Source organism: Rutidosis leptorrhynchoides, chromosome 7 (genome assembly GCF_046630445.1).
Source record: "Rutidosis leptorrhynchoides isolate AG116_Rl617_1_P2 chromosome 7, CSIRO_AGI_Rlap_v1, whole genome shotgun sequence".
NCBI lineage: Eukaryota > Viridiplantae > Streptophyta > Magnoliopsida > Asterales > Asteraceae > Rutidosis > Rutidosis leptorrhynchoides.
Window position 1 is genome coordinate 113,532,383 of NC_092339.1, and position 16,526 is coordinate 113,548,908.

Here is a 16,526-nt window from a genome sequence, read left to right on the forward strand (position 1 = left end):
ACATTGCATTGGTTTTTAGAAGACAAACTTTCTTTACAACGAAAGTTGACGGCATGCACACCATTTCATAATACATCCAACTATAATTGGCTTAATAATAATCTTGATGAACTCAATGACTCGAATGCAACGTCTTTTAAAATATGCCATGAATGACTCCAAGTAATATCCTTAAAATGAGCTAATGCACAACAGAAGATTTCTTTAATACCTGAGAATAAACATGCTTTAAAGTGTCAACCAAAAGGTTGGTGAGTTCACAGGTTTATCATAACAATCATTTCAATATATTAATAGACCACAAGATTTCCGTTTATAAATATATGTACACTCGCAAGTGTATAAAAGTATTCTATAAGTTGTAGGCACCCAGTAACAAGCCTTAACGTTCATGTTTTACCCTCTGAAGTACACCAGATCAGGTGTGTTTAAAATAACCTCGAAGTACTAAAGCATCTCATAGTCAGGATGGGGTTTGTCAGGCCCAATAGATCTATCTTTAGGATTCGCGCCTACCGTACATAGACAAGTAGTTTAATGTTACCAAGCTAAGGGTATATTTCTGGTTTAAACCCACGTAGAATTAGTTTTAGTACTTGTGCCTATTTCGTAAAACATTTATAAAAACAGCGCATGTATTCTCAGTCCCAAAAATATATATAAAAGGGAGCAAATGAAACTCACAATACTGTATTTCGTAGTAAAAATACATATAACGTCATTTAATAAGTGCAAGGTTGGCCTCGGATTCACGAACGTATCAATATTGAGATTCAATATTGTAGGAAAGTACGTAGACGCAACGGAGATGATAAACACTAGATTGACCTCAAGAGCATACCCATGAACCATACCCATCACCTCCATAGCTATAACCCATAATTTCCTTAGCTTCGACTCATTCAAAAAAACTATTTTGAAATCACTCGGACAGCACTCCGTCGTAATATTTTATGTATACTAATAATATCTTGAAATAATACAGAGCATATATATATATATATATATATATATATATATATATATATATATATATATATATATATATATATATATATATATATATATATATATATATATATATATAAATCAATTGAGAGAGTTTAGAGAAATATATTTTCAAGTTTCTATGAAATAATGAAACCTATTGAATTCTATTTATAATAGATTTTTGAATTATAAAAGTGAATTATTAAAGTTAAAGTAAAGTAAAAGTAAAGTAAAGGTAAAGTTAAAGTATAGTAAAAGTATAAAAAACTATGTATGTATAATACGCGTATAAATATATATAATATTAATTTAAATCGTTATATATATTTAATGAAATAAAATATAAATATCGTTATATTTATTATACTGGTTAAGTAATGAGTTGTCAAAAGTGATTCTAGATATTTATAAAAGTTATATACGTTTTAATAATAGAGTTCTTTTTAAACTGAAAACGTCTTTGTACGTTTGAAAATAGATTAATAGAATATTATAGAAACCAATTCTCCACTAACTTTTGTCTAATTTTCGTAAATGACACTTTTTGTTTTTATTTATAAATAGCTTTACAAATTATTCTGAATATCGTTAAGAGGAATAGATTTTCTCAAATCATAGTGGACCTCTCAACAGAGACTTGTAATCATAATTCAATGTTTCTGATAATTCAATCATTTAATATATTTTTTTTCGTCGAAAATCATATTGAAACAAATACGTTCGTGTAAAGTATTATACGTTTAATACTTTATTAATATTCTCAAGTTATAATATATATATACATATACATATCTATTTATATATAACGGTTCGTGAATCGTCAGAATTTGGTCAAGGTTATAATGAATGTATGAACACAGTTTAAAATTCTTGAGATTTAACTTAACAAACTTTGCTTATCTTGTCGGAATAATATAAAGATTAAATTTTAAATTTGGTCGGAAATTTTCGGGTCGTCACAAACTCAATACCTACTAAAGTATTGTTTGAATCTGGTGTGAATAGGACATTCATGTCTTTAGGATTCCGTGCTAAACTTAAGATATCGTGTTGTCTGAGCCTGTAAGAGTAAATGTAGCTGATGGTAAGACGATCCCTGTTACAGCATATGTGTCTGGGGTTAGCATAGAAATTTATGGAAGACCTTTGCTATGTCCTGTCTAGTGTTGCCTATTAGTAGCTTTAATGTAGTAATATGCATGAACTGGTTGAGCCTCTATAGTGCCAACATTAAGTGTGATAGGAAAATTATTACCTTCCGTATGACCGATGGAACTTGTGTTGTGGCCCGGGGGAACGAGGTGGGTATGGTTTTCCGTTGATATCAATATTGAAAGCAAAGAAATCATTAGCTAAGGGTTGTGAATCTTTTCTTGCATATGTGATTGATGCTAAGAAAGAGAAGAAAACGATCTCCGATATTCCAGTGGTTTCTGAGTTCCCAGAGGTGTTTCCAGATGAGTTACTAGGTCTGCCTCCAGTAAGGGAAGTAGAATATAAGAGTGAGTTAGTGCAAGGAACTACTCCGATTGCGAAAGCTCCATACCATTTTGCTCCGTCTGAGATTCGCGAGATGATGTCACAGATTCATGAATTGTTGGATCGTGGGTTTATTCAAGCGAGTTCTTCGCCGTGGGGTTCTCCAGTGTTGTTTGTTAAAAAGAAAGATGGTACAATGCGTATGTGTATCGATTATCACGAGTTGAATAAGAGAACAATGAAGAATAAGTACCCGTTACCTAGAATAGATGACTTATTTGATCAGTTAAAGGGTGCTTCGTATTTCTCCAAGATAGATTTTCGTTCAGGGTATCATCAGGTTCATGTTGCGGAATCGGATATACAGGTATGGTAATTACGAGTTTATGGTCATGCCGTTTGGGTTAACAAATGCGCTAGTAGTCTTCATGGATCTAATGAATAGAGTGTGCCGTCCGTTTTAAGACAAGTTCCTGATTGTTTTTATAGACGACATACTAGTGTATTCCAAGACTGAGGCCGAGCATGAAGAGCATTTATTTTATTTTTTTAATTTGTTGAAACGTGAATAGATTTTGCTAAGTTTTCAAAGTTTGAGTTCTGTTTAAGAGAAGTTCAATTTTTGGATCATGTGATTTGTGCCAAAATTGGAATTCTCGGAGGACTCCGATGAAGATTAAGAGTTTTTTGGGATTGGCTTGTTATTATCGCAGGTTTATCAAAGATTTCTCGAAAATTGCGGGTATGTTGACTAAGTTGACTAGAAAAACGTAGTCTTTCGATGGAGTGATTAACAAGAAAAGGCTTTTCAGAAGTTGAAACAGTTATTGTGTCAAGCACCAATGTTAGCTTTAGCTAAGGGTTCAGATGATCTTATGGTATACTTTGATGCTTCATTATCCGGGTTGGGTTGTGTATTGATGCAGAGAGACAAAGTAATAGCCTAAGCCTCGCGACAGTTGAAAATTCATGAGAAGAATTACCCAGTGCATGATCTTGAAATGGTTGCAGTAGTGTTTGCTTTAAAATTGTGTGGACACTATTTGTATGAAACCCATTGTGTTATTTATATAGATCACAAGAGTTTAAAATATATCTTATCATAGAAAGAACTGAATATGCGTCAGAGACGATGGCAAGAATTGATTAAAGACTATGATCGTGAAAGTAAATACCATCCGGGTAAAGCGAACGTTGTCGCAAATGCGTTAAGTCATAAAAAAGTCTGGTGAGAATGTGAAAATTCTTCATTTAGAGGCTACTTGATTGACTAATTAAGAACTATTCAAGCCTGTGCTTTGGAGGATGAACATGTTAAATCTGAACTTATGACTAAACAAAAAGTTGACCTAGTTTATGACTCTCGTGGACTAAAGACTTTAAATAACTGTATTTGGGTGCCCAAGCTTGGAGAATTGAGTGATTTAATAATGACTAAAGCTAGCAAATCCAGACTGACTGTACATCCAGGCAGTAATAATATGTATCATGACTTGAAATCTGTGTGTCGGTGGCTGACTATGAAAACAGACATCGTTCGTTTTGTTGAAAAATCTCATATTTGTGTGCAAGTGAAAGCATAACGTCAGAAACCGTATGATTCGTTACGCCAGTTAGAAATTCCTGAATGGAAGTGGGAACATATCACGATGGATTTTGCGATCAAGTTACATGAACTCAGAAAAGACATGACATGATATGGGTGATAGTCGACCGGTTGACCAAGAGTGCTCACTTTCTGGCTACCCGTGAGACAGTGTCGTTAAGTGAATTGGATGAGTTATATGTGAAAGAGATTATTAGTCGACATGGTGAGCCGTTATTGATTGTGCCAGCCATAGATTCTATATTTGTGCCAAATTTCTGGAACAGTCTACAACAGATCCTGGGTATACGTGTTAATTTGAGTACAACTTATCATCCTCATATAGATGGTCAGAGTGAGAGAACAATACAAACCTTAGAGGATATGTTAAGAGCTTGTGTGCTAGAATACGGTGGGTCGTGGGATTCGTTTGGTTAAATTTGCGTATAACAATTCATATAATTCAAGTATAGGTATGCCGCCTTATGAAATGTTGTACGACCATCTTTGTAGAACTCTGAATTGTTGGTTAGAAGCCAGGAAAACATAGTTTGCATGCCTCGAAATTGTTCAAATGATAGCCGAAAAATTTGCTATTGCGCTAGAAAAGTTGAAACCTGCTAGAGACAGACCTAAAATGTATGTTGATCTGTGTATACGTCTGGTAACATTTAGTGTAGGTGATCATGTATATCTGAAAGTTTCGCCGTGGAAAGGGGTAATCGCATTCGTTAAACGTGGTATATTAGCGTCGAGGTTTATTGGTCCGTTTCTGATTAATGAGATTTTGAATGATCAGAAAGTGTTTTAGATCTTCCGCCCGAGTCAGCAGGGATTCATAATACAATCAATGTGCGTTATCTACGTAAGTGTAAGGTTGATGATGTGATACAACTGGTACCTTTAAAAGATCTAAAGGTTGATTTGAATAAGAAATTGGTAGATGAGCCAAATCATATTGTTGATCGAAAAGTCACTAGGTTAAGAAAGAAACAGATTCCAATGGTGTTGATAGAATGGAAACACAGTTTGGGATCTAATCTTACGTGGGAAACAGAAGAGTTGATGAAGACTCGTTACCCTCATCTATTTGACTTACGGAATCTCTTTAAGGGAGGTGGATTTCTAACAGAAAGAAACCTGGTCTAGACGTAAGATGACTACTTTGCCCTTAGGTTTATATATGTGATTATAAGTGCTTTTATTTTTATATTATAATTAGTGTTATTTGATTATTTGGTTAAGACCAGTTTGTGACAAGGGTCACAGAACAGATTTATTTATTCAATTTGGACTCTGTTAGGGCCTCCTAAAGTACGAAAGATATCAGATAACTGATAAATACCCATGTTAAGTGGGGTATGGGTTTTAACCCAAAATAAGTGATAATATCCGCCTCATTTGTATCATTTTCTAGATTTATCTTTACCTCTCTCCAAACCTAACTCGTTCTTCAATCTCAAACCCTAAATCACAAATTTTTGTTCTTGGATTGTTGGGATAGTGCAATAGTTTCCTTATCATTTCAGTGTCTTAAACAAGGTGATAAGAACAATGAAGAAGTTCAGAGTTAGATAACTGAGCTGTTGCTGGTAATCGGTGAGTGGGTCTATCACCGGATAGAGTTTAAGTAGCATGTCATGCTACTGTGATTAACACTTTTACCATGCTTTAATTCAGTGATATTGCCATGTTTAAATAATGGTTGTCATGCTAGTTAGATGATTGCATGCTTACTGTGATTGTGTGATATTATGTGCGCATTATGTTTGGCACCAGCTGGGCTGGAGGAGGATGAGGACTCATAAACAGACCTGAGGAGGTTAGAGTCCGTATGAGGTCAAACAAGCCTGAGGAAGTTAGGTTCATTTCTGTTGACTGTGTATTGATTCAGCAAGAAAGGACTATCGGTAGACTCTAGCCCGATCAGCTAGGGTCGTGTGCCCATACAAGCCACCGGTCCCCGTATTGTCTTTACTTGTATGCTAGTTGGTAGATAGCATGTTTGTGGTGTTGTTATTTGCATGCGTGATGCTTAAGCTATGTCTGTTAGATAGATTTCATTCACTTAGCGTCATGAATATCCCCCACATTTTCACCCTTGCAGGCTTATGTACTGCTACTTAGGACGGGTGCAGGTGTTGAAGACATGTTTGACTCATAAAATCTGATGTGGACTTTTGTGAAATGTATTTTGTAACAAGTAACACCGTTTGTAAACATTAAACGCTATGACGTGGATTTATGTAATAATGTGACTATTGTTGTGTTTGATAAATTAATGTCTTCCGTTGTGATTTAAAAAAAATGATCGGCGTTTCACCAGAGCACTTAGGATTCCACTCTCAGCTGCTTACTTGCGTCATCAACAATATTTTAGTTATTGTGATAAAATGTAACATTAACTAATTAGTTAGCTGATTAATTAGTAATTATGTTAGAGTTAGTTACAGTTTGGTCATAGTTAGCTTAACAATTGTATGCTTATAAATGGACTTGTTTGTAATCAGTTTCTTTTGTGTGGATGAATGCTATTTTCTCACAAATCTCTACTTCTTCTCTAATTCTTTTTCATTTCATAAATATACATTTATACGTTGTGTTCATAGGCATTCATTTTAACATATAAAGTTAATTTTTCACAAAAGATCATTCGTCTTTCGGTATCGTGGTGGCTCTTTCAGCCAAGACGTGGAGAGTTCATATCATGTCGTGAACATATTTTGTGAATTATTGTAAATATTCGTGTAATAGGCGTGTGAGTTTATCTTTAGAAAAAATTCTTTTTGATGTTTGTTCTAATTTTGGCCAAAAGTTCAATTTGGTGTTAAAAAAAAAAACAAAAAAAAACAAAAAAAAACAAAAAAAAAAAACGACTTAACCTCTAACCTAAATGGTAGATTATTGTCCAACTTAAAACTATTTACAGTTACTCTTTGAATTGTTATTCTTTTATATTTGTTATCTATTTCGTTACCAAACATGTATAGTACTTTTTATCGTATTGATATTGAAGCCGTATCAGTACCAAACCGAATATATAGGATTCGGTACTCACTTGAAGATAAAAATTGTTAGAGGTACCAAACGATTCAGTACCGGTGTAGTACCACGATCATCCTATCATAAAAGCACCCAAAGTTGTTCGAAATCATTAATGTTTATCGACAGTGCCGTATTTTAATGTATGTAAGACATGCACTTGTATAAGGTTCAAAATTCAAAGGGTCCCAAAAAAATATAACTTGACAATATATATATATATATATATATATATATATATGGTGATGATCCATGGAGAACTAAAGATGGTAGAGAACCAAGAGAACCATCGAACTACTTCAGACTTACGTGCAGCAGATTGACTTTTTTTTCGCAGATTGAGAATTTTTTTTTTGCAGTTTTTTTGTACAGATTGACTTTTTTTGCGCAGATTGGGAAATTTTTTTGTGCAGTTTTTTTTTGTGCAGATTGACTTTTTGTGTGCAGATTGACTGTTTTTTTGTGCAGATTGATTTTTTTTATGCAGATTAACTTTTTTGTGTGCAGATTGACTGTTTTGTTTTTGCGCAGATTGAAAAAAAAAATTTGCAGTTTTTTTTTAGTGCAGATTGATTTTTTTTAGTGCAGATTGACTTTTTTTTTTGGCAGATTGAGAAAAAATTTTTGCAGTTTTTTTTGTGCAGATTGACTTTTTTTGTGTCAGATTGACTTTTTTTTAGCAGATTGAGAAATTTTTTTTTGCAATTTTTTTTTGTGCAGTTTGACTTTTTTTTTAGGATTGAATTTTTTTTCAAAAACTGAAACTCAATATGCTCATAGATTGAAGCTCAATCTCCACATAGATTGATGTTCAATCTATGAGTTCTATGGGTTCTCTCCTACCCTTAGTTCTCTCTAGATCCCTTCACTATATATATATATATATATATATATATATATATATATATATATATATATATATATATATATATATATATATATATATATATATATATATATATATATATATATATATATATAATCTATCTATGATCCATTTATTTATAAGGTTTTGAAAATTAAAAACTGATACTCATATATATACACTGTCCATTTTAGTTATAAAATTTTAATATAACATTTTTCACAACCATTGTCTATTGTATTTATTGATTGACTACTTAGACCAGTCCCTATCGTCCATTCCTTTAACAGAACTTCTCTTCTCCACATCAGCACAACCACCTTTAACATTCCCTTCGCTAATTTCTCCGTATCATACACTAAATAGTTGTTGGAAAAAATGATGAAAAATGTGTGTTTTCATCAACTTTGGACACAAATAATTATATGGTCGAGTGACATATATTGATAACTGTTATTTAGTTCTGTAGTCCTTGACGAGGACTTTATAATGAACTAAAGTGTGTCCAAAATCTGAAAGGACTTTTAAGTTTGTCATTTGTCCCACATCGGAAGTGGGAACAAACTTATAGTTTCTACTATAAATAAGGCTTTAAGCTTTGTAGAAAAACACACACTAAAAGTTGTATAAGCACTCTTATACGTTCTGAGTTTTACTCTCAGTCGCAACACCATCTCCATGTTCCGGTTAACTTTCAGGCAAGTGTTCAAGTCTTGCAGTACGCTGCTTCGGACCGGTGTACTCTGGGAACATACTGTGACGATCCGGAAATTTCCGACCAAATTTAAACTTTATCTTTAAATGATTTAATGTTTCCGACACGATAAACAAAGTCTGTAATGTTGAAGTCTCAAAAAAATTCTGAACTGTGTTCATGTATTCAATTACCTTTCGACTGTTCTCGACGATTTACGAACAATAATGTGTAAATAGATATGTATGTATGTGTATATATATATATATATATATATATATATATATATATATGTATGTATGTATGTATGTATGTATGTATGTATATTAAATTGAGAAATATTAATAAAACATTAAACGGTTTGATTGATATGAAAATAAATTATGAAATTTATTATATGACTTGAAAACGTTAACAAAGTATTAAACGTATAACGTTATACTTATTCATTTTAGATAAACATCTACGTAATAAAACGTGTTATGTGAAACGTGTATATATATATATATATATATATATATATATATATATATATATATATATACACACAAATATATTGAACATATATATAAGTGGTTTAGAATACAATTATTAGATACATTAACACATGATTGATATTAAACAAGTCAATACAAACTTATAAGGATTTAAAATAAACATAAGTTCTAGTAATAGATTTTATGATCTAAAAATAATTAGTTTTAGAAGAATAAACTTTATAATAATTATTTGATTAAATTTCAAACGTACGAAAATATTTTCAGTCTAAAAGAATTCTATTACTAAAACGTTTCATAATGTAAATTGAAAATGTATATAAAACCAAATTAAAGTTTTATGCTATATATATTAAATCACAAGAACATATAATTATTGTTTCAAAAATATAAAACATTTTGAATATATAAAATTAGAAAACTTAATTAAAGCTTTATATTATAAATTTGCATATATATATATATATATATATATATATATATATATATATATATATATATATATATATATATATATTGTTTTAAAGATATAAAACGTACTATGATATATTTCGAAGGATTAGTACATGTCAAGAAGTAGATTATTAAAGTTATTATCATTATCTTTTATTGTTATAAATTTTAATAATTATATAAAATGATTTGAGTGTCACGTCTTCTTTAAAAAGAATATAACTTTATAAATATCTTGAACCACTTTTGACAAATTGTTACCAAGTCATTTTAATAAGGATAAAGGTTTTAACGTTATCTTAAAATTTAGAATCTTTCTAGAAACCTTTTGACAAGTTATAAATGATAACGGCCCATGATTTAATTAAATATAAATATATAAATAATTTACAACGTATAATTAAAAACGTGTTTATATATATTTTGAATTATTTATTAAACGATATTAGTATTCGATTATTGAATTGAATTGATTGATATTTTGATAAGTTAATTTATGAGAATTTGGTGCATGAACAGATTATATCAATTATAAGTTTTAAAATATAAATGTTATATGATATAATAACTTCTATTATTTAAAACGATTCTAAAATGAACTTTGAAATATAATTGATTTCGAAAACTAAACATTATATTATTAAATAAATATTATTAATTATAAATATTATTTATTTAATTATATTATTAAATAAATATTTTAATTATATATATATGAACAAACTATATTTTAAAATATATATTTTACAATGTGATAAACTAAAATATTAACTAGATTCAAAACATTTTGATTTAAATTAATATTATCATATATTTATTAATAAATAACGAGACATTGATTTAAAGAAGCAAATGATCAAAATACTCGAACATTAAAGTTACATTTCGAGTGATATAGTTTATTGATAATTTGAGTCTATATTTTGACAAGGGTACGAGTCACGAAACGTAAAGTACAAGTTTTCTAAGTGAACGTAACGATGTTCGATAAAATGGAACCGGCACATTATTCGAGCGTCAACGTACAAGTTATCGAAACCAAAATTACAAGTCCACTATGCACATGAATATAATATTATATATATATATATATATAATTATTTAAATTAAATATATAAATATATATATATTTATAATTATTAAAACTGTCGGCAGCGTAAAACAAAAATCATATGATCTGTAAATTGGATCCATGTGATTGCATGGACTTTAGGCACAGAAACCATGCGATCGCATGGTGTTCTGATCCAGCAAGTGTTGTTTAAATACTCGAGTTATCTGACGAATTGAAAACACACTCAATCCTCTCGATCTCTCTCTCTATATTACTCCATAAATAATTATTTATTATTATTATTATTATTAAGATTAATATTATTATTATTAATCGTATTATTAGAAGTATTAGTATTATAATAATTAGTATTATACATAAAATACTACGACGAGGTCATGCTCGAGTTATTTCAAAACGGGTTTTTCGAGCGGGATAGAGCTAAGGAAATTATGGGTTATAGCTATGTAGGTTACGGGTATTGATCGGGGGTTATGATCATGAGTCAAACCTAGTGTTTATCATTTCCGTCGCGTCTACGTACTTTCCTGCAATATTGAATCATAATATTGATACGTGAGAATTCATATCTTATCTTTTATATATTAATAGTGTATCCCTTACTAGTGCTCGAGTATATATGATTATGCATGCTTGTATGCTTAATTTCGTAGTTAAATAATTTATGATAAATCACGAATTTGATACATATGTTACTCAGATAAGATATATGATATGCATGTCGTTGGAAAGCTGACGAAAAATTAATAACTTTTCATTTAGAAATCGTGTGGTTTCGATGAACGGATTAAAAGATATGGTCAACTAAATTATCATTAATTTTAATATTATTATTATTATTATTACTATCGTCGTTATTGTTATCGTCATTATTATTATTATCTAATAATTAATATTATTATCATTATCGTTATCAATATAAGTATTATCATTAAAATTGTTATTGTTATTATTAATACTATCGTTATTATCACAAAGGTTATTATTATTATTATTATTATTATTATTATTATTATTATTATTATTATTATTATTATTATTATTATTATTATTATTATTATTATTATTATTATTATTATTATTATTATCATTATAATAATTATTAGTATTATCATTAGTATTATTATAATTATTATTATTAGTATCATTATCATTAAAACTAATATTAGTATCATCTAATTATTATGATTACTATTATTATCATTATTATGAATGTGATATAAAAGAGGACTAAAAGCTATTAAACAAATCGATTAGGAAATAATGAGTATATATGTATCATGATGAAATTAAAATATTGTAAGATAATGATTTTGATAAAAATATCATTTTCATTATTTTTATCATTATTATTATTATTATTAAAAGTATCATTAATATTAAAACTAACATTTTTATTAAAATTATCATTTTTAATAGAAGTATTATGGTTATTATAAAATATCATTATTATTATTATCATTTTAATATTATTATTATTAAAAATTATCATTTTGAATAGAATTATTATTTTTATATAAAATATTATTATTATTACAAAATAATACAACTTTTACTCATTATTATTATTATCAATATTATTTTATCAAATAAATATGTGATACAAAGATATTTTTACCACACGTAATATAATTACAATAATAATACATACCACTATATTTTTATGATATTAAGTGAACTTTATAAATTTTATTACTTAAGATATATAAAAGTATATTTTTATCATATTTAAATTGTAATATAAATTTTTATTTATTAATAAATGACTTGTATTATCTACTCTAATAAAATCTAATAAATATAGTTAAATATATAAAACAACTATGTTTAAGTTATATAATAAACACGTATAGATTCTGGAAGTCATTTTGGGTCAAGTTGACTTTTGTTGACTTTTGCATATCGGTCTCGAGCATTAGGATTGTGATACACTATGACCTGATGTGATGACCCGAAAATTTTTGACCAAATTTAAACTTAATGATTAACGTTTCTGACATGATAAGCAAAGTCTGTAAAACCGAATCTCAAAATTTTTGAACTATTCAAGTACCCTTCGGTTGTTCTCAACAATTCGCGAACCATTATATGTAAATAGATACATATATATACACTATAACTTGAAAACGTAACAAAGTTTTAATTGCATGATACCGTACATTAAACTTATTGGTTTATATATCTATTTGAATATATATGATAAGTTGGAATATTAATTGTTAAGAATTATTTATATGAATAACTTGCGATGTGTATTTAAAACGTGTTTATAAATATTGAGTATAGATATTAAACTTGGTTATAAAACGTTTGATAATACTATTATATTAGTAGATAACAAGGCGATGATTTATAGAAGTAAATGACCAAAACACTCAAATGTAAAAGTTATATCTCGAGTGGTATAGTTTATGGATAATTTAAGACTATATTTTGACAAAGTTACGATTCGCGAAACGAAAAGTATTAGTTTTCTAAGCGTACGAAAATGCGTTCGAGAAATAGGAAGAGGGACATAAGTCGAACGTAAACGTACAAGACATCGGAACCAAGATTACAAGTTAACTAGGCACGAGAATATAATATAATATATAATTAATTAATTTAAATTATATATATTATATTAATTTAATATTATGTCGACGAGGAAAATAACAAAAATCATGTGAGCTGGAAAAGGACCCCATGCGATCGCATGGGAATCCCTCTACCAAGCCATGCGATCGCATGGCACATGGATTCAGCAAAAGTCTATAAAATGCATCGAGTTTGGTTCAATTTACACACACATATACGATACATCTCCCTCTCTCTGATATTTATATTTATATTATTATTTATATTATTATTATTATTATTATTATTATTATTATTATTATTATTATTAAGATTAATATTATAATTAATCTTATAGTTAGGGGTATTATTATTAGTAGTATTATACATAAAATATTACAACGGGAGTATGCTCGAACGATTTCAAAACAAGATTTTTGAGCGGGATAGAGCTAAGGAAACTATGGGTTATATCTATGGAGGTTATGAGTAATGTTCACGTGTTTTGTTCGCAATTCAAACTAGTGTTTATCATCTCTGTTGCGTCTACGTACTTTCTTGCAATATTGAATCACAATATTGATACATGAGCATTCATATCTTATCTTTTATATATTAATTGTGTATCCATGTCTAGTGCTCGAATATATATATTTATGCATGCTTGTATGTTAAATTTCGTCGTTAAACATTTTATGATGAATCATGAATTAAATACATATATTACTGATAAGAGGTATATGATATGCATGTTTCTGGAAAGCTGGCGAAAAATCAATAACTTTTCATTTAGAAATCGCGTAATTTCGATGAACGAATTAAAAGATATGATCAAATGAATTATGATTGACAGTATTTGAAATTGCTTTTGAATCTGCAATTAATAATTAAACAACATGTTTATGAGATTGATAAAGTGGATTTTGAATACTACTAGCCGAGTAAATGAATCCTTATATAAGGCACGTCTCGATTTGTTGAACAATTGTCAAAATTGATTGTTTTATCATATTTTAAAGCTTTATAAAACTACAGTCTAATTATACAAGTATTGGGAAACCATGTGAAATGTTAAACTATTTTCGATTGCCATGATCATTCAAACTATAGTATAGATTTTAAAAGTCACTATTGAGTCAGGTTGACTTTTTGAAATGACTTTTGATAACTCATGAATGTCGATCTCGAGCATTAGGATTGTGATACACTATGACCTGACCTAGCTTGATAGACATTTATTGACCAACATATGTTCTCTAGGTTGAGATCTACGGTTATTTGGTATTCCGAGTTTCGGGCACATTTCGGTGAACGACTTTATGTGCTGCTAAGGTGAGTTTCATATGCTCCCTTTTTAATTGCTTTTGCAATCTATATTTTGGGCTGAGAATACATGCACTTTATTTTAAACGCAATGGATACAAGTACATACTTAATTCTACACTGAGTTTGAACCGAAAATCTCTTAGCTTTAGTAACTAGTAACTGCCGGTTATAAGAACTGGTGGGCGCGAGTAGTTGTATATGGATCCATAGGGCTTGACATCCCCGTCTGTTCCAGGTTTAGAAACCCTAGCCTGAACTATAAAACAGACGTATACTATTTGAGTTTAGTACACGTTGGTTTGCGTGTATTGTACATGTTAGTTGCATGTATGTTAAAACAGGGGTACTTATTATATAGACGTTAAAGTTTAGTTACCAGGGTGCTCAATCTTGTAGAATAATTTGATAAACGTTTCTGGATGAAACAACTGAAATCATATGATCCGCTTTTATATACAGATTATGCGCAACATTAAAACTATGAACTCACCAACCTTTGTGTTGACACTTGTTAGCTTGTTTATTCTCAGGTTCCTAGAAGTCTTCCACTGTTTGCTTATATGTTAGACAAGCTATGTGCATGGAGTCATACAAGGCATATTTTCCAAGAAAATGTTGCATTCACAAAATCATCACCATGTATCATATTTTGACTGCATTGTCAACGAAAGTATTATTGAAAACCATTATTTACTGTGATTGTCTATATGTAGAAATCATCAGATGTCGAAAACCTTGGATTTAAATATTCATTTATGGTATACCCTTTTCAAAAGAATGCAATGTTTGTAAAACGTATCATATAGAGGTCAAATACCTCGTAGTGAAATCAATAAATGATGTATTCATCCATATGAATTTGGAGTGATCGTCACAGTTGGTATCAGAGCGTTGGTCCTAGAGAACCAGGTCTTGCATGAGTGTGTCTAACTGATAGTTGTTAAGATGCATTGGTAAGTCTGGACTTCGACCGTGTCTGCATGTTAAAAGTTTTGCTTATCATTTTTTGTCGAAAATTACATACTTATCATTCTTACATCTAGACACGTTTTCCAGCATTTATTACATAAATAGTGTATAGACAAAAATTCATATCTTAGTGTATCTGTTACTATAAACTTTTCCTGACATCTTCCGAAAATTTCTCCGTGATTTATGGAATTTGGTAGTATATATACATATGTAAATTATGTATTGAAGAATAGCAAACTAAATTTTATAATCTAATTCATATCAAAAAAATCATCTCCCTAATTATACAAGATGGATCCCGTATCTAGTTCAAATTCCTTAAACTCCGACAGCTATTCCGATATGGATATTCACCTGAATTCCGAAGACAGTGTAACCGGAATGGATCAACCAATCAGCCATCACCTATTCTGGATGAATTGGAGATGGGTTCGTAGCCTGCTTAGTCATTGAAGACAAGAAGAAGGTGATCCCTTCCATCCACCACATTTCCCTTTTGGCGAAGAACCTGAAGCACTTACCGGTGAACCTGTTCGAGACACCATTTTCTCTCTCATTTCCAGAGTATCTCGTCACGATAATATACTATCTCAATTTCTGATTCTTATTCATCCGCTCGTCCGAACAAACAATCATCCCGGTGTAATAGAAGAAGTCAATGAGCTTCGCGCTCGGGTAGTGGCTTTGGAAAATATGGTGCAAAGGTTACAAGCACCAGCAGCATCACCGGCATCAACAGTACCACCGACAACAACACCAACAGTACCATTACCACCAACAACAACAACCGCATCGCAAACCTTAACTTCACAATCTGTCCCACGAGCATGAACGTCATACGCCCTATAGATACCAAGGAATATCAACAACAACAAACGATGAAGTATTGATTCATAACTTCATCGAAGAAATATTCTGCAGAGAATATGTAGTTTCTAAAAGTTTTAGAGATTATATATTCTAATGCATATTGTAAATTAGAAGTGGCCGGA

General features: G+C 30.0%; 1 protein-coding gene across 1 annotated transcript in view; it reads left to right on the forward strand.

Moving 5' to 3' along the window:
• The first annotated feature begins 4,628 nt into the window (after nt 1–4,628).
• Nucleotides 4,629–16,526, forward strand: part of LOC139859529 (uncharacterized) — a 45,464-nt gene continuing 33,566 nt past the window's right edge. The window contains exon 1 of the mRNA XM_071848308.1: nt 4,629–4,718. Within this exon, the coding sequence (XP_071704409.1) occupies nt 4,629–4,718 (90 nt within the window). The remainder of the gene's footprint in view (nt 4,719–16,526) is intronic.